Source organism: Phascolarctos cinereus, unplaced genomic scaffold (genome assembly GCF_003287225.1).
Source record: "Phascolarctos cinereus isolate Bilbo 61053 unplaced genomic scaffold, phaCin_HiC Scaffold_5;HRSCAF=322, whole genome shotgun sequence".
NCBI classification, from domain to species: domain Eukaryota; kingdom Metazoa; phylum Chordata; class Mammalia; order Diprotodontia; family Phascolarctidae; genus Phascolarctos; species Phascolarctos cinereus.
In genome coordinates, this window is record NW_027555958.1 from 476,497,182 (window position 1) to 476,521,919 (window position 24,738).

The 24,738-nt window shown below is 44.9% G+C and overlaps 2 protein-coding genes across 3 annotated transcripts in view; one reads left to right on the plus strand and one right to left on the minus strand.

Annotated features, from left to right (window-relative positions):
• The window catches only part of TNNI3K (TNNI3 interacting kinase), a 340,568-nt gene that overhangs the window by 260,155 nt on the left and 55,675 nt on the right, over nucleotides 1-24,738 (plus strand). The gene's annotated exons all lie outside the window — the stretch shown is intronic.
• On the minus strand, nucleotides 5,546-24,583 carry LRRC53 (leucine rich repeat containing 53). The gene is made up of 5 exons (XM_078154549.1): nucleotides 24,577-24,583; nucleotides 23,221-23,334; nucleotides 19,720-20,535; nucleotides 11,099-11,623; nucleotides 5,546-8,282 (listed from the first exon to the last, which is right to left on the minus strand). Exons 1-5 carry the CDS (start codon nucleotides 24,581-24,583, stop codon nucleotides 5,776-5,778), a joined length of 3,969 nt encoding a protein of 1,322 aa, XP_078010675.1. The 3' UTR covers nucleotides 5,546-5,775.

Consider the following 24,738-nt stretch of genomic DNA (forward strand, 5'->3'; position numbering starts at 1 on the left):
TCATAGTGCACTTTAAGCTATTGCAGCTCAAGCATTAGCCATGCCTTTGGGACACCCTGTACGTGAAGACTTCTTCAAGGCAGGGACTGTTTCATTTTTGCCTTTGTATGCCCAAGACTGAGTACAGAGAGGGAATTTAATAAATTCTGATTGAATGATTCCTTTATGATCCTTATTTCCATCCTTCCCAGAATTCCCCAAAGGTTTCCCCACTCTGTATTGTCAAAGTGGTGAGAGAGAGATTGCTATGGGGCGCCTGTGGCTGCTATCGGTTAAAAAAATCTTTTGTAAAGGACCCGCTGTGTGCCAAGCACAGTGGACATTTGGAGGGGAGATGTGAAAGGTGTAGACCTACAGGTCCAGTGGTGTGAGGAACATCCAAAGGAAAAGCTCACTCACCCACACAGAGCTGCTGCTCCTTGTGTTAGAGAATTATGTGCGGCCCCAGAAGATGAAGGGACTTGTCTAGGGTCACACAGCTAGCACATGTCAAAGGCAGGACTTGAACCCAGGCCTTCCTTAATCAGAAGCCAGTTTGCCATGACGTCTCTCACAAAGGATTTTAAAGAAAACGCCAGCCCAGTTATTTCGCTGGTCAAGGGAACTCCCGGTGAGGAAACTCCCCTTTCCAAAGTGTAACAGTGCCTTCTCAGAAACTGCCAAGCAGTATCAGGCATAATCACCAGTGGCTTCAGCTCCTTTGCTGCAAACCCACTCCCTCAAAACAACTCTAGGAAAGAGGAGAAAATAGGCCCCTCACCAAAGGCGTGGGGGGAGCGTCCCTTTTCTCCCAGGAGAAGCATTCTGGCCCTAACCTGTCATTGCCTTGTGACAATGGAAGATGATTGCTTCTGACACTTAACATGAAAAGGAAAAGAGGAGAAAAAGAAGCAGCGGATCATTTTTTTCTTATTACCCAGCTTTTCATGAGAATTCATGAAGAAGTCACAAAAGTCCTTGAGAAAAATGTAAATCAGAAGGAGATTCAGAGATTTCCTTCTCTGATTTCCTCATTTTATGGATAAGGAAACTGAGGCCCAGAGAAGCAGACTGGTGTGCAGCAGTGTGCAAGATGGTTTTTGGTAGAACCAGAATTTAAATTCAGGCCTTCTGTCTTCCAATGGCGAGCTCTTTGTGTGATGCCATCTCCAAGGGCAGTTTTGATGGCATGGGGATGGTGGGAACCCAGAAATTGACACAGCCCCAGAAACTCAAAACTATAACCTGTGCACAGAATGGGTGTTGCCTCCAAAACACTTCTCCTCATATACAGGGGAAGGGCTCCACCAAACTCTATAGGGTAGCATTCTTCAGAGTTCCAGGATCTGCACAAAGAATAAATGTTATTCAGATAGCCCTTTAAGATTTCAAAGCATTTTGCACACATTACCTCAGATACTCTTTACAAAAATCCTTTGAGTTGAGTTTTATGGGTATTATGCCCTTTTTAAGATATAAGAAGACTAAGGCTGAATGAAATTAAGTGACTCGGCCAAAGTCACACAGGGAAAGTAGGAAGTAACATTTTCTTGACCCCGACCCTAGTCTTCTATCAACTAGGCCATACTGCATAAACTCTCCCTCTATGCATGCATGGAACACTAATGTGGAATTACTCTTCAATTAGCACAAGCTGATCTGTGGGTGTCAAAGGCAGGAAACCATTTGCACCCTTCTGTGGAGGCAGACCAGCACTCCGGGAGTCTGCTGATCCAGCCATAGTCAAACTGTGCCTGTGAAACTCCAGAGCTTGGCAGGAGCAGATTTCTCAGGACCACTCCACTAATGGATCTCACACAGAGTCACACCATCCTGGAATCAGGAGGTGGCTCAGAACCCATCTGGTCCAGCTCACGCCAGGAAAGACTCTCTCCTAGAGTGTCCCTGCAATGTGGCCATTCAGGTAGGATTTGAAGAAGTCCCTGGGAGGCGAGCCCGGCTCCTCAGCCAGATGTGGACAGCTGTCACCATTGGAAGGTTCTCCTGACATCCAACCTAAGTTTGCCACTTGGGCAGCTTCTGCCCACTGTTCCCTATTCTGTCCTGAGCAACCACACAGGCCAGATATAATTCTTCGTCACAGCTTTTCAAGTACTTGAACGTGTCTGTGGGGTCTTCCTAAGCCTTCTCTTCTCTAGACCAAACGTGTCCCATTCCTTCAGTCTCCGCACAGCCTGAGTGTAAGCCCCTGTGGGCATCTGCCTGTCTTCTTCTGTACTCTCTACACACTCAAACTTAGCAGCATCCTTCCTGAACTCCGGTGCCCAGAACAGAACCAAACCTCTGGCCGTGAGCTGAGCAGGGCAGACTTCAGTGGATCCATCGCCACCTCCCTGATCCCGGGACGGCATCATTCTCTTAATCCTACCCCAAGGGCTTCCTTTTCCTCTGAGGATCAAATGTCAATGTCCCTGGCTAGCTCCTGCACAGCCTCTCCCCAGCCTAGCCCATTTTCCCAATGTCATTCAATGTCCCACCTCCTCTCACACTCTGAAGTAGAGCCACATTGACCTTCCCTTTCTTCCTCCCAGATGGCTTCCCATTTCCCATCTCTGTGCCTTTTCATTGGACATTCCCAATGCCTGAAATGCATCCTCCTTGTCTCCCCTTCCTAGAGTCCAAAAGATGCAGCTCAAGTGCTATCTTCTTCATGGAGCCTTTCCTATCGCCTCCTCTCCTAGCATTCTCCCCTCCCCCAAGCTACCTTGTAGTTAACTAATTCATGTATATTTGGATTTATTAACTTCATGTTACATGTGTGTATGCTCGTGTTATCCATTTGAATGCAATGTCATTGGGATTGCTTCACTATTTTTATTTGCATCTCCAGCACCTAGCCCCATGCCATGCACATAGTAGGCATTTCATAAGTGCTTGTTGATTGATAGGTGGGTTACTGCATTCCAAGATGGCCTTAGGTTGCTTGTGTACCACAGCCTAATGATGGTTCAAATTGCTTTTTCCTTACCTAGAGCTTTTAATGATGCCACCCATCACCAAGCACGTCAATGAATTAATTGATATGTATTTACTGAGCACCTAGGTGTGCCCTCAAAAAGTTTATTCCTCATTGTATTTGTTCACATATAATCCAATATTTTTTCATTAAGTCTGTCTTACATAAGACCTCAGTGATGCCTGTAAAAAGCTGAAGATTTGCTTCAGGGAGAAGCTTAGAGATCTTTAAAAACACTGAAACAAAAGTTCATCTTTTTAACACAAATATTCTTCCCGTAATTCTATGTGACTGCAAGTCATGGAATTTTGCAATCTCTTAAATAAACTAATTTGAGAGATAATTCCCTGGGAGATAAACTAGATTATGGAGAAGTCCATTAAGTCAACAAGTATTTATTAAGGATGTAATTAAGGACAGCATGCATTTACTGGATGCCAGACTGGGCAGTTAGGTGGTTCAGTGGTTAGGGTGCTGGCCCTGGAGTCAGGATGATCAGAGCTCAAATCTGACCTCAGATATTAACTAGCTGTGTGACCCTGGGCAAGTCATTTAACTCAGCTTCAGTTTCTTTATCTGTAAAATAAGCAGAAGAAGGAAATGGCAAACAAGTCCAGTATCTTTGTCAAGAAAACCCCAAATAGTATAACAGAGTCAGACGTGACTGATCGACTAAACAATTGACCAGACAAATAGACTCTGTGCTAAGCACTATAACTACACAACAAAGTAAAAATGTGGTCCCTGCTCTTGGAGATCTCCTCCTCCAATCAGGAGAGAGCATTGGGACAACTATGTTCATACACTGTATACAGCATAAACAGAAGGTGATCACAGAGGGAAGACTCTTGGGGGAGAGGAGAGGGGTGATGGCCCAGTGGGAAAAGCCTCTTGCAGAAAGTGGGGTTGAAAGGAAGCCAGGAGGGAGAGAGAGGAGAGCCCAAAAAGAGGCTTTGTGTTCAAGCTACTGCCCCTGAGAAGCCCAGGCACAGACAGGTGGGTGCCCAATTGGACTTCTTTGGTGAGGAGAAGAGAGGAACTTGGTGAAAGGGTTGTTGGAAGGGTAGACAAAGAGGACAGGAAAAAAGATCAAAGGGGCAAGTAGCAGAGCCATGCTGTCCATGGCCTAGGACTAGCTGGGAGAGCCTACAAGCAAGGGCCATTGAGTCAGCCCTAGAGGCCAGAAATGGAAGGAAGCCCACTTCACCCTCAGGGGCATTCAGCAGAGGAGATTGGGAAGCAAAAGGAGGTGGAGACAAGAGGAGCTAGCTCCAAAACCATGAAGAAGGAGGAACAAAGTGAGACAGGAATGTTGGGAGGCAGAGAGGGGGCACGTGTTCAGTGTTAGGGGGCTAAAGGAACAGGCCAGCAGGAAGGAGGTCGTCAGGGAGCCGTGTATGATGCTCTGAACCTAAGTACAGCTACCCTGTACTGAGCTAAATCGACCGCCCCCTTCCCTCCCTCCCCCATCTATCTCTTTCTCTCTCCCCCCACCATCTCTCTCTGACTCTGTCTCTCTCCCTTTCCTTTCCCTTCCCCCTTCCCCCTTCCCCCCCCGCTTTTCTATTTTTCTCTCTCTCTCTGTCTCTATCTATCTATGTATCTATGTATCTATCTTTCTTTCTCTTCTTTCTCTCCCACAATTCTTCCTCTGAATAGAATGTCCCCCCTCACAAGCTGGAAACACACTCCTCCTGCATATTTTGGAAAGCGAACTATTCCAACATTCTCGACGTCGAGGTCATTTGTCAGCATTTCATTCATCCAACCATCAAAATTCATTAGTTTTAATACAATCAAGGCCCCTTCAATTTACCATTGCTCTTTTTCCTTTGGTGCACCACTCAGCATAATCTTCATGAATGTGGCTGATGTCCTCACATTTCCTTCCTCTTGACAGGACCCCTCAGACCCAACCATAGCAGAGTACCAAGGTAGCTACACTCACATATCAATTGCATTATTTATTTGTCTTGCCCCCCTCCAAAAAAATATGGAGCTTAAAACAGCCAGAGACCAAAAAACCCCACAACATTTCGTTATTGCTTTTTATTTCATTTTTCGGACAAGATGCCTTGTGTTAATCTGCACACTTGGAGTCTTGAGGGCCTCCGCGTTTGATTGAGTGCAAGATCTCCACCTAGTGGCCATCAATAATATTACAGATTTTTCAGAAAAGTCTCCTTACCCTCCAGAGAATTGGAAAGACCTGCATTTGTTCTCCCAGCGAAATAATCGACTTAGAGGTTGTCTCCTCCTCCCTCTACACCCCACCCCCTACCAACTCCATCTAACACATTAACTATATTTAAGATCTAGGAAAATGTCAGGACAGGAGTTATAAATGAGTAAAACATTTTAAATGCACATGAAGCTGCCTTGAACCTCCTTATGAAGCTTAGGGAAAATGCAGTGTATAGAAATAAAGGGGTGTCATCAGCAGCAGAGGAAGCAGGATTATACTATATATTAATTGAGATGTGGACAATAACCCTCATAAAATAAACATCAACTACAAATCTGCTCAATTGTGTTTTTATCCGATTTTAATTTCTCAATTGTTATCTTTCAGTTGCTTTTCCAGTGGAAGATGACTGCCAGCCTCATCTTCATTTTGTGATTTTTCTCCTTCCCCAGGGTATGATAATTAATTGTGTCAAATGGATCTTGTCGGTTTGATCTTTGGTTTCTGCATCACATTCAGCCATGGAGTTTTGCTTCCTTGATACAAAGACTTGAGTGAGGCTTTTCTCTCCCCAATAATGTGTTTGGAATGCTTATAAAGGCTAGGGGGTTGTGTTTGTGCTTTCTGAAGAAAGCTAACTGGGAAAGCAATTATTATTGGAGTTATTTGGCTCACTCTGTTCTGCTGCTAAAGGTGATGGATTAGCACATTCAGCAGATGGTAGAAGCAGGGTAGGGTCTTCAGCAGAGTTTTCAGCATCATTTCCCCAGTTAGGAATTAGAGGCTCCTCATTTTCTGCCTCAAAACGGCCGTCTTTGATGTCTGGTAACAAAAAGGCATCTCCATGCTTCTCGGGGGGCATTACATCTTCTTCTCCATGTTCCTCATCACCTTTACCTGGTCGGATGGCTTGAATTTCTTGTACATCCTTTCTCATGTGATGACAAATCTGGGGATCAGTTTCACTAGGCAGCAGCCTCGTTTTCATGTCAGGAGACCTACTCTGCAAGAAGACACTTGACCCCGGGAATGCGTGCACTTCACTTTGTCCATTTTTCTGACTTTCCTGGGCCTCCCCTGCTGTGCCAGTGATGACCATTTCCTTGGCTTGAATCACTGTCCCATGACTGGCACTGCTTTCCTGGGCTGCTTCTTGACTTTCTTCCGCTCCTCCTTTTCCCCTAGGTGCTTCATTGCCATCATCCCTGGGTAATCCATTTGCACTGTCAGTTCCTTTTTCACTCCTACTGGTTGGGTGCCAATTGGTTTGAGTGCCAAGAGGAGAAATGTTGATATCATTGGGACACTCAAGTCTATTTTGGTGTGGAATGAAATTGGTTTCTACAAATGTTATGTCACTATTGGCTTGGGTCTGAGGAATGAGGGAACAGTCATAAGACTCTACTCTAGAAACATTTTTGTTTAGGGATTTGGGGCCCCCATTTGTAATGCAACATTTAGCTACTGGGGATGGTGCCTTGGTGTTACTTTTTACAGTAGCCTTTTCGGTTCCCAGCTGTAGATGTCGGGAATGCTGGAGCTTGTAAGGTAACATTTCCTCTGGGCTTATATCCTTTTGATTGGTGTCAGGCTTGAAATCACATTCCGGCTGTGTTTCATTCCTTGAGGTGATAAAGTTGTCCTTCTCTTTCTGTCCTAGAGTATACTGTGACATATGGCTCTCCCCAGCCTCAGTGGCCTCTGGTGTCACTTGGTCAGCAACAGCCTGGAAATGTTGGGGCTTGAAATCATCTTTTGCTGACCCTCGTACACCACCTGATGAATAGTTGAACACTAAAGATGACAGGGTAGCAGCCCTTTCCCTTCTCTCCATTGATGATGACTGAGGGGGAAATGCTGTTAGGATGCCTATAGATGGAGAAGATGCAACACGATCAGCATGGCTTTGTCCAGGAACTTGATCAGGGACATGAGGGGAGTGTTCCCTGGGGCTCATACTGACTCTGGATGTCACCGGAGCTACATTTTGGATCCTTTGGCTTCTACTTAAGACCTGTGTGTTAGCAGCATTAGGAGTCAATGTTTTAGGGACAGTTCTACTATTTCCACTGTTCTCAGTCTGCTCAGGGGGACCCCTGATCCCAACAAGGCTTCTCTGCCTTTCCTTCTGAGCTGCCTCTTCCTCAGAAACTTTGGATGATTTCTGCTGAACTACTTTCCTGCCTCGCCTTGAGGACTTGGGAGGACACTTCTCTCCATCAGGTTGCTTTTCTGGGTGGATTCTTAACTTCCTGAAAGGGTGTAAATTCAATTTAATGTTTAGATTCTGTCCTTTCACTTTTCTCCGTGGGTAAGAGGCTTTGCTTTGTTCTTTTTCTGGAATCTGTGCGTCAGAAGAGCCTTTTCCTCCTTTACTCTTTTCCTGCATCTTGCTTAGCTTCTCACTATGGCAGACAACTACTTGTTCATGTGAATTTTGCTGTTGTGTCCAAAGAGCTCCTGCCTCAGTTGAGTCAGTCAGGAGCAGAGCCAACCCATCTTCTTCGTCCAAGTCTGGAATGTGGAAGCTAACTCTCTTTTGGATGTGCGGTTTCTGGACTTGAGTTGATAATCCTACGTTGCCCCGACTTGACAGGTTTTTGATTATTCTGTTCACTTGGCTTTGGTCTTTCTGGGTCTTTAGACGTTCTCTATAACTTGATTTCTTTTCATTTGTACGATCTTGCAAGTGATCCCAAGGGCCATATTTGCAGACCAGGGGATTGTCTGGGGGCAGATCCATCAGCTTGCTCTCCCAGAGCAGCCCATGAGGACCAGGACGGCGGGAGCTGGGATTTCTTGTATTTTTTTGTACTTGGCGCTCCTTCGATTGGTAATGCTTGGCTGTTGAGCTTGTAATGAAATGTCTTTGGTGGTGAGGTTGAAAGCCATCATCTCCTGTTTCTGTTGGAGGCTGCCACAACTCATTTGTTAAATGGGTTTCCAGGCTTTCTCTTGCCAAGGCTGAGGTGGGCATTGAGCCTCTTCCATTCAATGTGTTGCTGCCGATATCTGCTGAACGATAAACACAGGCGTTTAGCACACGGCGGAGTTCTATTATACCAACTGAACAGATGCTTAGCCACCCTATGGAAACACTACTGAGGAGGATGGCTTTGCTTCTGGCAGATTCTAGGGAACATTGTCACTAATTCTCAACCAGATAGATAGGAAGGAATGTGGGGAACTCTTGCAAGCCTTGGTGATGACAATTGCCCATCACTGGATGGATTGACCAGGAAGTGTGCTCTTCAAACGCACTGGGCTAGGGGCATCATTCAGTCTGTTGTCCCACTGAATTGAACAGCATTCATTGAGGCTTAGGAGCATCTTTATTGTCCATAAATATAATAATATTAGCTGGAAACTATGTAGCTCTTCAAATTTTTCCAAGTGTTGTGTTACACATATATTATCTCATTTGAAATATAAAATATAAGACACATTAGCCTGATTGTTTTGAATCGGCCTAACAAATGAACTCCTTCTTGCCTCCCCCCCCCCCCCCGCCCCTGCCTTTCTGGTGGCTAAAAGCACTGAACTTAGATGGACAACTTAAAGTCATAGAATCTGCTTTTTAATCCTGACTGTGTTAATTACTACTCGTGTGACAAGGACAAGTCACTTTCCCTCTTTGGATTCCATGTCCTTCTCTGGAAAATGAGGATATTGTCCAGTCTGACTCTGAAGGCCCTTTTGAGCACCAGAGTTGTAACATTATGAATTCTGGTCTGAACCAGTCCCCTACTTAAGTCCCCAAAGTATCATTGGATTCCCCACAATGTAGAAAAAAGCATGAAGAGAGGGTCAGTTGAGTAATTTTTAGCTTTGAATATGATAGTACCCTCATTTAAAAAAAAATACAACTTTATATTGACTAGTATGTTAGCATATATAAAATGTGCCATGACATAGCAGAGAGAGAGAGAGCTAGCCTTAGAGTCAGAAAGAATTGGGTTTGAATCCTGCCTCTGTCACACATCATGACCCCGAGGCCCAGAAAGCTTAAATGAACCATCCAATGTCACCAAGGTAAGGAAAAGCAAAGCTACACTTAGGTGCCTGTCCACCATCTCCAGGTCTAGCCCTCCTCTGTCTCCCCACAGTGACTCCTTGAGTAAACAAATCAATGTGATGCTCCCTGCCCTTCATCCTCCAAAGTGAGCCTAAGTGAATTCCTAGAGTTGGAAGAACAATTAGTTGTGCCTTTAGAATGTAATCTTCCTGTGGGGAGGTGCTGCTTCACTTTTACCTTTACCTTCTCAACACCTTGCATAGTACTAAGAACATAAAAGCTGCAAAACAAATATGTGTTGACTGCTGGTTCACTGGGAGAAATAAAATAGGTCATGTAGTGAAGTGTCCCCTTTTTACTGCCTAAAGCAGGGAGTCCTAAATTTCTTGTGTATCCTGGGCTCCTGTGGCTGCCTTGGAGAGCCTATGGACCCTTTCTCAAAAGGATATTTTTAAATAATTGATAGAATGCTATATATATACATATATATTTTCCCACACAAGTACATGGACCCCCTGAAATCTGGACTCAAGGCTGAGAACCCTCAGGCTACATCTAGATCTATAAAGTGTGGAGGTCTGTATACATTCCCACCCTCAGACCAAAGCTGCCTTCTCCAGAAGAAAAGGCCATCTTTAAGAAAGTCCAGTATTTCAGAATCCACAACCTCCAAATTTTAATACCAATTCTTGAATCTGTCAAACTGAGGGCTTGAGAGTGGTACAGGGGAAATTCTGGGAGATAATAAGCATGCCTGAAAAGAAGGGACATCTGAAGAACAAGAAAAAAAATAAATAAACCAAAACAAAAATCACCTTGCTTCTTTATCAGATGAAACTCCTTTTAGGTAGTCAGCTGGATAGAGCATGAGACTGGAATTGGGAATACTTGAGTTTAAATCCAGCCTCAGACATTGATTAGCTATGTGACCCTGAGCTTAACTTCCTAACTTAATCCCAGGATTCCTCAAGTTTCTCAACTATAAAATGGGGTTAATAATAGCATCTACTTCCCAAGATTGTTATGAGAAACAAATGAGATAAGATATGCAAAGCGCTTAGTAGAGTACCTGGCATACAGTAGGCACTTCATAAAAGTTTTCTCCCTTCTGCCATCTAATAAGGTTCTTTGTCCAATGCTTCTTTCCACCATCATCCGCACCATCCATCCTTAGAAAGTGCTAAGAGCTAGGGCCTGGGTATACAGCAGAAGAGGTGCCCATGCCACCTTCCATTATAAGTGAAAGGAACACATGGTCTCATTCACATCCAATTGTCCCTAGTTCTACCCTTAGGCCTAAATGACCTTGGTAAGATTTCTTAGAGCAGCACCTCTGGCATCCATATTTTGAGAGAAAGTGCTGCTTGACATAAATGAACACAAATAAATGACAGGAGCCTCCCCCATCCTCCCAACAAATTAAAGGAATTGCCTTTCTAGTTAGGAAGCAAAGTGGGTCTGGGGGAGGTGATGGGGGGGAGGAGCAAAAGAAATTTCATTCATTTTTTCACTTAAATATTGCAAATGTCCATGTCATGACTCGGCTTGCTTCGTTCCCAGCCTGGGAGAACAGATGAAGTTCTGCCTTTTTCTGGCCTCTGAAGTGAGGGCAGGAGTCTGTTTTTGCCTCCCTTCCCAGGATGACTCACTAGGATTAGAAGGTCCATTCCTCTAAATTGTCACAGACCAATAGGGGCAGTCTCAGACTGCCAAGTTGGCATTGTAGATCATAGCATGCTAAAACTCACATGGCCATAAATCTTTCCTAGGATCATGGCCACTCGCCAGCCATCTTTTGGTTTGGACATTCAATAGACATTGTATTTTTTCCCTAATCCCACAAGTGTCCTTTGGCCCTGAAGAATGATGCTGCATCTACTGTTCCCTCCCCATTGAGCACTACCATGTACACTTCTCCCTCACACAAGAAAAGCTAACTCACCCAATGTCCTCTTTGAGTTCCATTGAAATGTCTGTGTCTGGATCTCTCCTGGTTCAAAATGCCTCAGCTTTCCTACTCTTCTCTGGAAGTGTCTTGTCAGTGGACTGGCTTCATTAATGACCAGCATGTTCCCTGAACACTCTGGAAGGTCTGGCTGTACCTGTCTACAGTTGAAGCATAAGAAAGGGCTGTTGTATGGCCCACATCCCTTCCCTTGTGCAAGGTTTCTGAAGGAGGCTTTGAGGCCCGTGGACTCTGAGGCTCTTTCTAGCATTGCTGGATGGCAGTTTTCTTGTAAAAGTGGCACTTCCTTTCCAGATCCCACAATGGCCATGACCTTGATCTCATTTTCCCGAGTTAAGTAACAGTTACAGTATTGTTGTGTGAAGTCGTCTCTTAGCTCGTGAGAACACAGGGATTCACCGAGGGCTCGGCAACATGGGCTCTCTGACATGGGTCTGGCTCTGCCTCGTTGGAGTTTCCAGTTCAAAATGGCTAAAATTAGGCAAGTGAGACCAACTGCTCCTGTGACAAATAAAGGGACCATTGAAAGTCAACGTCATGAGAAGAAATGTATACATCACCAGATGTTATAGCTAGAGATAACAACAGCGAACAACCATAACTAAGGGTGGCCACCGGACTTAGCTCCGAGGCACCGCCAAACAGCAAGCAAACACAAGCATTGATGCAGTAATCAATCGCTCGATCAACAAGAAAGTATTACATGCCAGCCCAGAGGGTGTCAAAGGGAAAAGGGGAGCAGTACCTGCAATGAAAAAAGCTAAGGAAAAAAGCCCCCTTTTCTCCAAAGGAATTTGTCGTATTCATGTCTTGTGTCCTCTTCATGCCGTATGCTACGAAGTTGGTTTGAGAAGCTTGCATGCAGCTTCCACTGGGCATGGAGTCAATCCAACCACCCAACTCTCTAGTTATGACTCTGATGGCAAATGAGTTAAACGGAGATGTGGCAAGACTTCACTCAATTTGAAGAGAAAACATATCAGAGGACAGAGAGTTTTCTTTAGTCTTTCTAGTTGGACATCTTCTTGCACACCTTAGATAACCATAGTAAACGATGCCGGGTAATTGGAAGTGACCTCTTTGGTGGAAATGTAAGACCAGGGCTTTTCTGTGTAATGCTTTAACTGTTAAAAGGTTATCCTAGCCTGAATCATTTTCAAGGAAAATTCTATTTCTGTTTTAAATATCCTTTTTACTTCCGTAAACAGGATATAAAGTGCCATGCCCTTCCCTCAGACAACTTAAATATCCCATGCTTAGCACAGTCTCTTAGATTCTCAAATAACCTACCACAAAACTTTCATTCACACCCACTCACAAAAGAAGAAACACCCATCATGCTTTCTCCCATTTTCATTTCCCCTGCTCTAAAATCCCCCATGGCCTTCTTCTGATCATGGGACAGCTGTGGGACAAAGCCTGCTAAGTTTGTTAGTGGGGCATCCAAGACCTTCACAATCTTGCCACAGGCTGTAGTTTATAGAATATTCAAACTTAAAGGGGCTTCAAAGACTGTCTGATCAAACCCATATCTGAGAAGACAGTGACATACAGACACATGGGCCTTCAACTTCTTCCAGGAGACCTCATTTCCTAGTGTGGTCATCCATCCTTCCTCAGATCAGATTCTTTGCTCCCACCTGCCTAGTCTGTTTACTGTTCTGAGTATTCACTTAGTCCCAGCCCCACTCCAGGCCTTTACTGGTGCTAGTCCCTAGGCCTGAAAACCATCTTCTCTGTGTCTGTCTATGGAGTCATAGAACCTGACATTGCCAAGGCTAGAAGAGATTAAGGACACCATTTGGCCCACCCCCTTACATTACACAGGAAGAAGCTGACCCACAGAATATCAGGATTGTACAAGACCTTAGTGGCAGATTTAGAATGGGAAGACCTGGGTCCCACCCTGTGTCGATGTGGGCAAGTCCTCCTCCATCTTTGGTTTCCTTAGATTCCTCAGGCATAGAATTGGAGGGGTGGCGGATTTGATAGGTCGTGGGATAATAGGAACATGAATTTAGAGATGATGCCTTAGGCACTGTCCAGCTCATAAGCTGATGTCTCTCACAGTGCTAATTGTGGGGTTGAGCATGGAGTTAGGGTCTAGGTATTGAAACATTGTTTTAATGAAAAATCATCCCAAATATTCTGCTTTGAAGCATAATGGTAGAACATGTTTTAGTGAAAAAATGTCCTAAAGCATGAAGCATGTTGTTAAACCAACAAGAACTAAAAAAGCAAAATTATTTTTAAAGTGTGGACCCCTGGAAACAAGGTTTCTGAGACTGGGGTCTGGGAATTTTTTTTTTTGAATCTTGACATCTATATTTCAATACAATCCATTTCCTTTTTAATCTTGTGTATTTCATTTTACACATTTAGAAATATTATTCTGAGAAGGATCCATAGGCTTTACCAGACTGCTGCAAAGGGATCCCTGCCACAAAAAAGGTGAAGAACCCCACCCCAATGTCTTGTTGTAATACCTCATTGCGGTATTAAGGCAACATGGGGCTCTCAAAGGCTAAGCACATCTGGCAGGCAGATCAAATCAGTCCAGAAGGGCTTCCAGTGCAGGATAGTCATTTAAGCACCTGCTTCTATTTGAGGGCCACTGTACCTTTTGAAATAGACTAATCCCATGTATGAGTATCAATTTCCATCAGTGGAGGAAGGACCTTTTGGAATGTTCAGAAATTATCCCAAGAATCTACTGATATGCTGGTGGAATTGGCATATACTAAGATAGGGTGGCACAGAGGGAACACATTGCAGGCACACAAAACAACTGGGCAATGGCTGAGGCAGGAGGTGGAATGCTACCTAGGAGAATGCAAACATAAAAATCAATGTAAACAAATAAATTGCACTGAGGACACTATTACTACGGAAAAGGGGAAAGATGTCCTCACACACCTTCTGTTCAGGGAAAGACTAGGAAACACTAAACAAAACCTCTCTCCTCATTGTGACATGCCGGACGTGGTAGAACTTCAAAAACATTGTGTGCCAGCTGCTGATAACACAGACAACATGAAAATGTAATGTTGCCTTTAAGTAAAAATCTAAAAGTCTTCTGGGTTGTGTGGTAGCTAAAGATAGTTCTTTCCATTTGACAGCATCATAGAAATTTGCTTACAAACACTGAGGAAATTGATACCAGAGCCAGGATTATAATACATAATATTCTGCCCACAGCCCACATCCCAGTTAACTAACCACACTTTTTGACACTAAGAGGAATAAGTTAAGATAAAAAGTGAAGGACCAAAAGAGGTTAATGCAAAGGTTATGGAAGACAGCTTAGTGTTTTAGCTACATTCAATGAAACCTCATATTTATGTTTATTAAAGTGTACATTTACTCATGTTGTCCTTTCTTTGCCCCTTTCATCCAATTTCCAATCAACTGGTTAAGAGACTGCCCACAGAGCCATTTTGGCAATATCTAATTTGACAAATGACCCCAAGTTATCTTCTATTTGTTTGGAACTGACTTGGGGGACACATAACATCCCTCTTCTTCACTTGGCTCCAGTCAAGAAAAGAGATCTCAAGCAAGGGTAGTCCCTAACAGTCATAGATTCAGAAAGCAGCTTTCTGTTATGAAAAGTGCATAACACAATGGATTTCTTCCTTAGAAAAGCAGGGTGGGGTCAGGTGGAGGAGACACCTCCATTGACATTTAGAATTGGAAGAAACTGGAATGTAAAAGGCATACTAGCCCTTCCAAACCTCAAGCCAAGTGAGGTAAGCAGGCAACGATCCTGATTTTTATAAACAGGCAGACAGACAGACAGACAAATAGAGAGATAGATGGATGGGTGGATGGATGGATGAATAAGGACCTTAGCTAGAAAAAGTATTTGAGTTGATGAGAATGGAACAGAATAATGGGAGTTTCCTAACATAAACTAGCTGCTTTCAAGCCTTTGAAGGGCATTCATGAAGAGGAAGTACTAGACTTGTGGTGTCTGGTTCCAGAGGGCAGAACCAGGTTCTTAGATGGAATGATATGGGTTGGACTAGATGCCCCCCACCCAGTTCTCTTCAATTGTCAAATTCTGTGATCTGTGACACTGCCTGAAAAGTTACCTATAGCAGCAACGCCAGAACTCAGGTAGAGAATAGCGCTACCTTTCTATCTGTGTTCTCTTGAAGGAAGGAAACAGTGACGGGCTGGGAGTCACTAGAATCCTAGGTTCTAATCCTGCTTCTGATATTCAATACCTATGAGACTCTGAGCATGGCATTTTAGTATTCTGGACTCCGTTTCTTTATTGAGAAATTGGGCATTGTTGTGAATATCAAAGGAGAAACAGCCAAAATCCTCTGCCAAATGCTTTCCAAAGACATCAGCAGTTGGTGTTGATGAGGCCTTCCTCTTTCCCCATTCCCATCCATTCACAGAATCATAGCATCATAGAGCTTATGGGATGGAAGGAACCTTAAGGCACTAAATTCAGCTTCTCATTTTATAGACTAAGAAATGGACCAGAAATGTGCTTACTGGCCCAAGATGACAAAGGTAAGTAAATGACATAAATGAGTTTGAACCCAGGCGCAGTGTACTGACTCCATCACACCAGCAACATCAATGGGGATGGCAAGGTGGAGCAGGGAATAGAGTGCCAGGACTGGAGTTAGGAGGACTGTGCTCAAATCTGACCTCAAACACTAATGAGCTGTGTGATGCTAGGCAAATCACTTAGCCTCCATTGCCTCAGTTTCCTCATCTATAAAATGTGAAATAATAGCCCCTACCTCCCAGGATTGTTGTGAGAATCAAGTGAGATGATCATTGTAAAGCACTTAGCCCAGTACCTGACACATAGTAGCTGCTGTACAAACATTAGATATTGTTATTGTAAATGAGGGAGGTGCCATTCATGAAGTGTGATGCAAGTTTGGAGTCCTTTGGTCCAGAACTCATTCTTAGGTACCCAATGTCCATTTGTCTCTGCTCTCAGTTAACCAAGTGTTAAGGAAAACACCTTCCTGATATTATGCTAAAGTGATGAACAAATGCATTAGGGCATGAAAAGTATCATGGTTTTATTAAGGATGTTAATAACGTATTTCCACTTCTTGAGAGTCATACTCACAAGGGAATCCCATAGGCTCCCTTTGCCTAGATTTTTGCAAGGCATTTACTATGTGAGAAAGATAGCGATGCATTGGCCAGGCGACTGTAGCCTTTAGTGATGTGGACGCTGGGTGAGTGACCATCCCCAGCAGTAGTCAATGTTGACATGGAGAGAGTTCTCTACTGTAGGGTCCTGGCCCTTGCTCTTGGCCTTGTTTTTTTTTATCAGTGACATTAATGAAGTTGTGGGTTGGATACTTATCACAAAGATGTGAGGGATAGCCAGCGTTCTGGGTGACAGTGTCAAGAACTCAAATCTGTCCCAACAAGCTGGATGGAAGGATATAATTAAATAGGCATAAATGCAAAGTCATAGTCCTGGATTCAAAACATGGATAAGCATTAATGGTTCCATCTCAGGATGGTGGGGCAGGGGAATGAGGCTAAACAACAGGTCATTTCCATCCCCCTCAGCTCACACTCTGTTCTGCAAGCCTCTATCTAGCGTATTGAGATAACATTGCTTATTACAGATAGCTCTGCTGGCATTCTTCATCCCTTACTAGCTCCACAATGGCAAGAACCACGATTTTCTCTAAAAGCTGCGTCTTCCCTAGCCTCTGTCACAGTGTCCTGCACATAGTAAGTGTCCATCAATCAAATGACAGTTGTAGCTTTTGCTGGAATTGGGGGTGGGGTGGGGGTGGCTGGGAGTTAGTGGAACACAAGTTCAGCATGAGTCAACAGTGGCGAAAAAACCTCATGCTGAACCTCTGCCAGCCTCTTGTTTCTCATCTGTACACTGGGGATAATGATGTTACCTTCCCATGCATAGAAGACCTACTGTGCAAAGCAGTAGAGTGTGCCCACCAGTCCTACTGTGCTGGTCATGTTAGTCCCGGACTCCTTGGGCCACATTTTCAGGACATTGACAAGCAGGGCAGCCAGGGAGGATGGCAGATGGTGTCATGTAAGGACCAGGCAAGAGCGCACTGGAGGGTGAGCAGACTCTGTGGTGGGAGTGGGGAGGTGAAGGACAGGAGATGGGATCTCTCTGAAGGACGGTTGTGGGGAAAGAGCCATTGGCTCTTGGTGCCCGAGGGCAAAACTAGGGGTCACGGATGGGACGAAGCCATTCTTTTCTTTGTCTCCTAGGCCCCTAGCACTGTGCCTGGCACACAGTAAGTGCTTAATAAGTGCTGATTGATGGATTGCTTAAAATTGCAAAGAGTTCAGTTTAGGCTTGATGTCAAGGGCTGAAACAAACAAACAAAAGCAAATCTTCCTAAGTCTTAAGAGTTGCTCTAGGGTGGAATGAGCTGCCTTGGGAGATGATAGATTTCCTCTCATTGGGGGTTTTTCAGGGAAGGTTGTTGGGAAGATTTTCATTCAGTTTGGGTTGAACTATGTGACTTCTAAGGTCCCTTCTGCATAATTCAGTTATTCTGATTCTGTGATTATGATTCTCTGAATACAGTCTGGTCTACTGGAATCCCAAACTCAGAATACCTTAGATCAGTCTCAGGCTCTTTAGCCGGCCAGCTCTGTGTCTTGACTGCTACTAATGCCATTGCCATTACCCAGACAGAAAAGGCTTCTCTAATTGTAGCTGGGAAGTTCTTCTCATTTTCTGATCAGCCCAGCAGTGAAGGAAACAGGGAGAAGTTAGCAGGGCACCTCAGAGGACAATCCAGAGAGGTAACCCTATCAGTGTGATACAATCCGTGTTATGTATAATGTGAGTGGGGATTCTTGGAGGAAATCATCGTGTGAGGCATATTTTCTCCTCGAAAATATTAAATTTGAAGTCATATTGGTACAAAAGTGACAATTATAGGTCACCATTACTGTTAGAAAAATAGAACCGAATAGGCTTAATTTTTACAATAGCTAACATTTCTTTTTGTATTACTGTAAATTTTACAAAATGCTTTTCATGTATTGTCCTCCTTGAACTTCAGAGCATTTCTAGAAGGCAGGCACCATTATATTTTCTGTTTTACAGATTAGGGAATGGAGGCTAAGAGACTTGCTCAGGGTCTTGAATCTACCAAGCACCCGAGGCAGGATCCCACCTCAGACACTTCTGTCCTCAAGTCCAAAGCTCTGTGCTCCTGACTCGATGCCCCTTTCCTGTAACATCCTCCCTCATCGCCATGTCCTGGTTCCGGGCTTCTCTTAGGACACATTTCTCCTGGTACCTTCTGTAAGAAGCCTTGCCCACTCCCCTGCTAATGGTGCTGCCCCTCTGAGATGACCTCCTATTTCTACTTTACACAGCATTCATGCATGTGTGTAGTTTATTGACCTGCTTTCTCTCCCGTTAGAATGGGCTCTCTTTGAAGTCACAGGCTGGATTCGCCTTTCTGCATATCTCTCACTCTCAGGAAACAGTTAATAAATGCTTGTTGATTGACTGACCGACTAACTGGCCTCTGAGATCTTCCTGACTGGGGCTGACCCTTTATCTATTACTCCACTTCTCATTAAGAAGACTAATCGGCATTTCTGTGTTGCTGTGAAATTTACCAAATGCAATTGAATGTGTTATTTCATTTGAAACACACAACAGCTCCAGAGCCCCTGAGAGGTCAGGTGACATACCCATCCATGGACATCTGATGGGGGGGGGTGTGAGAGAGGCAGGCCATCGGCCAGGGCCTCCAAGACTCCCAGACTGGCTTTCTGTCTACTGCCCCTCCTGCTATCAATGCCACAGAGCATTTGCAGAGTGATTGAGACTTCTTTTTGTTTCCTTTGAGATCTAATGAGGTGAGGCATGCACATCATTACCCCTACTTTAAAGAAGAGGAAAATGGGGCCTGGAGAGCTAACAGGATAGGGACAGCACGAGGCAGCCAGAAGTAGGACCAAGGTCTTCTTCCCCAGGGCTCTTGCCCCGGTAGCTCGCAGCCGCTTGGCATATCTGCTGCCCGTCATGTCCACCACCCGCCTTCACAGCTGTAGTGACCCAAGGCCTCCAAGGCCCTTTCCAGCTCTAGATATATGAACTGCGGCCCCATAGACTTGCCAGACATCCTAGGAAAGGTCATCTCCAGTGGGAGACAACACAGTGCTTTGGAAAGAGCCAGAGGAGGTGGGTTAAATCCTTGTGTGACCTTGGGTGAGCCAAATCTTTCTGAGCCTTGGTTTCTTCATCCTTAAATGACGGATGGGGGAAAGGGAGGAGAGACTTACTAGATTATGGAACCATTGCCCTAGAGCCAGGACTTGAGGGGCATCGTGCCCAGCCCTCTCATGTAACAGAGGAGGAAACTGAGCAAACAATGGCTAAGTGATGACCAAGGTCTGGCTTCTGGGAAGTGCGTGAGGCAGGGTTTGACACCAGACCTTCGGGGCTCCAGGCCAGACCTTTGGGGCTCCAGGCCCAACCTTTGGCCTGCTACATGATCAAAGCCCCTCTGGCTCTCTGTCTGTGCTTGCGTGATCTTAGCATGCCTGGACCAGAGGGAGAGAAGCAGAGCACACCCACTTCTTCCTATCGCACATACCTGCAAAGCACAGGACCGTCACCTGGGCCACCTCTCCTCCGGAGCGGCTGCTGGCTTTGTCCCTGAACACCAGCGTTGTGTTTGGAGACTTGTAATCGCAGTCGGTCTCCGACCGTCGGAGCACGGCGTAAGCAGCCACCGCCGCCGCCGGGCTCCGGCAATCCAGGTCTTTGCCACGGCTGAGCGTGGGGCCAGAGGAGTTGGTTGTGGAATTCCTGAGGAGTGGGGCCGAGGGGTGCAGGTCACACGCGCAGCCCCACTCATTCCTCTCCAGACCCCGAAGGATGATCTGCGTGAGAGGAGCGAATACGTCGGGGATGTGTGCCAGTTTATTGCGGGAAAGGTCCACCTCCCGCAGCCCAGGCAAGGCCCGGAAGGCACCCTCCCCAAGGTAGCTAATGAAGTTGTTCGATAAGTCCAGATAGCCGAGGCCGGCGAGGTCAGCACCGACAAAAGCGCTTTGTGTCAGGTTCCTAATCCGGTTCCCGTTCAGGAGCAGCCGGAGCAGGCCCTTCGTGTTTCTGAACCAGGTCCCCTGGACACCGTCCAGGAGGTTGTCACTCAGGGAGAGCACCTGCAGGTTCCGGAGCTCTTGGAAGGTGGCGTTGGTGATGGAGGAGCTGGACAGCTGGTTGCGCTCCAGCAGCAGAATCTGCAGCCCAGGCAGCCCGTGAAAGGCGTCTTCTCCAATGTCCGTGATGCAATTTCGGCTCAACGTGAGCACAGTCACATTTAATAAGAAGGACAGGTTGGTGCCCTCGACCGTGATGATGAAGCCATCGGTCACCATTAGCGCCCTGGTGCTTACTGGGGCCGCTGTGTGGAGGAAGACACCGGAGATGAGACACACACCTGCACACACAGTACACACATACACACACACAAACACACATGCACACACATCCCCCACCGATCTCAGCCAATATCCGAGAAGCAGTCACATAACCTGGGCAAGAACATATCAAAGGGGAGCATGAAAGTTACCCCCTCGTGCTCGGTGTGGGGGAAAAGCTGGCTGTTTATCAGAATGGTGCCTTTTTACATTCTGCATCCCCGGGATGTGTTTGCTAAGGAGACAGAAGCCCATCTGTTCGTTAGCAGTCAAAGTGAACTCTCTGCTTACTATATCCCTGTTTGTAACAATAGCTCACATGCTATGGTTAAAGGTCGGCAAAGAGCTTCACATCCGTTATTTTACAGGAAACAAAGGCCTTATCACCTAAATGCTGCTATTATACCCATTTCCAGGTAAGGAAATTGAGGCTCAGTGTATGAAAGTGTTTTCAACAACAGCAACAAGAAATCTGTATTATGTGTGAGAAGCCAGGGAGGTGCAAAAGGTCACCTAGCAGAAGCACTGCATGAACTCAGCTCTTCCTGCTTCTTGCTCCAAAACTCTTTCCCGCAGCCTTTGCTCTTTTCAAGATTTTTTTGTTTTTTTGTATTTATGAAAAGGAGAAACAAACATTGTTTCCCATGGGCAAGTGGCTGGCATGAAACAAACTGCCGACATATACTTTGTCCCCCAAGACCCTGCCCTGCCCTGCAGCCCCCCTGATATTCCAGTGTGGGGCTTTCCCTCATCTGGGGCCATCATCTAAGCTGGCTAATTCATCTGCTGATGGCAGGCTTTATTTAATACTGTGAGTTCATATGGATTTTTCCCCAACAGAGTAGATTATTATTATTGTTGTTGTTCACCTCATGCTAAAACCTGTGACATGGCAGGCATGTGTTTACTCACTGATGGCCCAAGGATCTGTCAGTAGGGCTCTCAGTGCCAGTGGGCTGTCCCAGCCTCCTGGCCATTAGAGGTTTCCTCCGATGACATCTACCATCCTATGACAGGTGGTGCTTGGGACTTCCAGCCGCTCAATCCAGTTATCATCATTATCTTCCAGAGATCACAGCTTGGCTGTTAGGAGCCAAACCGTTTTAACAGACAGAGAGGCATCATAAGGAGTCATTGCAGCACCTCATTATCATACTAACCTTATCTGGACTGCAAATGACAGTTATCATAATGACTATCATTACGAGCAGGTCTATGGGTGGTCTAGTGGCTGGGGAGGAAAGTCACAGAGCCGGGCCTTTGGAATCCTGATCTTTAGCAAATGGGGGAAAGGACAGACAATGCCTGGCTTTCCCATTGTGTGCTCCTTTGAGACTGAAGCTCATTTCCCTGTAACTCCTGGGATGTGCATGTTGAACACGGACACACTTGAATAAGGGCATTACTTGGTGATGATGTGGATGAATTAACATCTGGTTTCTCTTTCCTCCCATCACTTAAAAAACAAACCAACGCTGGATGGTGAATTTTGTTTTCCCTGGGTTCCTTCCACCTTCAGGGATTTGTTAACACTAAGTCACCAGCCTATAGCCAGTAAATTATTTTTGCTGGTGATGGAGGGAAGCTTCACTACTAACAAGCCGTCCACACGATGCTCTGTTTTCCTGAAATCCCCTGCTCCCCCATGTGACATCTTAGAAATGAAGACTGTAACAGAATAATCTGCATGCATGATGGAAATGAGGGAGTGCTCTTTGTTTCTCATCAGCATCAACCAGAGTCTAATCCCCTTCCCCCCCAAAAAAAAAGAACAAATCAGGGATTCCATTTTCCCACAGAAGGGTGCTTTAAATTGTTACAGGATGAGGCCGTGTCCCTACTAACCTTCCTCTTGTCGGGAGGGCTTTAAGAGCTGCCATTTTCCCGGCAGAGGCTCAGGATTTTAGAGTTAAAATCTACCTTTTTCTGTGGCTTCCTCTTCAGCCCAAGTAGATACCTCAACTTTGCACTCACTTTGTTTATGGCGGTGCTCAACTCTGGTTAAATATCAGCATGTAAATCACATTCTCTTTAAATTTCTTAATAAGGTGCCTTATTAAATTGTTGACTTTACCAAGCAGTAGGTAATGAATACAGCCAGTGGATCTTGTTAGAATGGCCACAGATCATTTACTCCCAATGAAGAAAGAAAGAAAGAAAGAAAGAAAGAAAGAAAGAAAGAAAGAAAGAAAGAAAGAAAGAAAGAAAGAAAGAAAGAAAGAAAGAAAGAAAGAGCCTAGTCTTTCAAAATTAGATCTGTTTGGATTGTCATCTCTGTGTCTGGATTATACCTTCATCTCTCCGAGGTGGGAGCCTGAGAGATGGGAGAGCTCTGACAATCGGTCCCACTGTTGAACTCAGCAGAAAGGTGGGGTGAAAGGAAGAGCAGAGAGATCTATTGCATTTCTTTCTTTTTTTTTTAAAGTGTTGTCCTGAATGCAATCACACCATTCATCTTCAATAATAAAGATTTCAAATGACCTCTGTAGGGATTAAGATAGGTTTGCTGAGGATGGTGGTCGTAGGGAAACAAAATCAGCCAGGAGGCTCTTGGTCTTCAGAAGGAAGGGTGACTCTCGGTGTTGCTCCCCTACAAGCTGAGCTCAGGGAGCAGCAGGTCCAGTTAAAGGTGGGACAGGAGTGGACTAGCCCATCCTTCCTTTCATTACCTGGTATATACGTCAGCCTCTGGCAGAGAGTGACGTCCGGGGAGCACGCCGAGCAGGACAGAGGGCAGGATGCTCCCAATCGAATGGTGATTGCCAAGAGGGAGAGCCAGCCACCTGAAAGAAGAGGAGAGAGAGCATCTTCACTAGTTTTGGCATTTATTATTTGTGATTTAATGACTGTCAGCTCATTGGACATTTTGCTGATTTCTTCTTAAAAAAAAAGTGTCTTCACAGAACACCCAATGAATGGCATTGGAGACTACTTGCCTTAATTTTAGCAGACAAGAATATTTGAAGAATGTAACTGAGTTTACAGCGGCATATAGACCCTGATTATAGGGAACTCATTACTTTTCTTTAGGATTAGATAGAATTAGACCATCTAGTACAATTTGTCTTTTTTTTATAAATTTTTTTAAGCCATCAAGGAAATAGAGGTCCAGAGAACTTAATTGACTTCCCCAAGGTCACAGAGGCAGTAAGTTTCTGAGGTGGGATTCAAACCCAGGTCTTCCTGTCTCTGGGTCCACCACTTTACCCCCTTTACCCTGATTTCTGCCAGTCCTCTTTCCACATCACATCTTATCAAAGTAAGATGACAAATTCAGACACATCCATAAGCACCTCTGGAGATGCTCTTCTATTACATTTCAGTTTCTGAGTATAGACAGTCTCGCTAAAAAGCTTTATTGATTACTTTTGTTTTCTATACCACAATCATATCCTGTTATGCTCCAAGCATATTCTTCCCCTTCAAACAAAGAAAACAGTTAAGCAAAATTGATCCACCTAGCAACTCTGTCTGACAAGGCACAAGTATTCTTCATCTAGAGCCAACCACCTTTCTAAAGAGAGGAGGGCAGCGAGTTTCATGACCGACCGTCTGCGACACCAGATACATTTAACTTAGCTAAAGTCTTAACAAGCTTGCCCCAAACTCCCTCCCCTCACCCCACCAAAAAAAAAAAAAAAACAAACCCTAACCGTTTGTGTTTGGACTTGCCCCTTGTTTTGCAAAGAACAGCACATGAAGCCAACCCCAGAGTCTACTGGGAGCACCAGAGCTCCTGACAATAGGGCTGAATGTATGAAGCCTTCTGTACCCCTCGGGACTTTGAGTCCAAGGCGATTTTAGGAGACAAGCCAAGCGCATAGTCTCAAGGCCTGTGGATTGGTGGGTCATTGGGCATTGAGGGAGTTAGCACCTCTTTTTTTTCTCTTTTTCATTTCCAGTCTTTCATTTCGAGGAGGAAAAACTGCCATTTCAAAACATGCAAAGCTAATTAAACCTTTTTGCAGCTTCATTATCTGAATACAGTTGAGAATCCTGACTTAAAACTCTTATCAGGAGGAGACTCGACATTGGACCATGAACAGCAAACGAACATTCAATTAACACTTCAATACAAGAGTATTTTTAATAAAACATATACTTTCTTGTTAATCTCTTACTCTTTGCAAATGCAAATACCACATTTTAAAACCCATAAACAGTTGCCACCCTTTTACTCTTTCTTG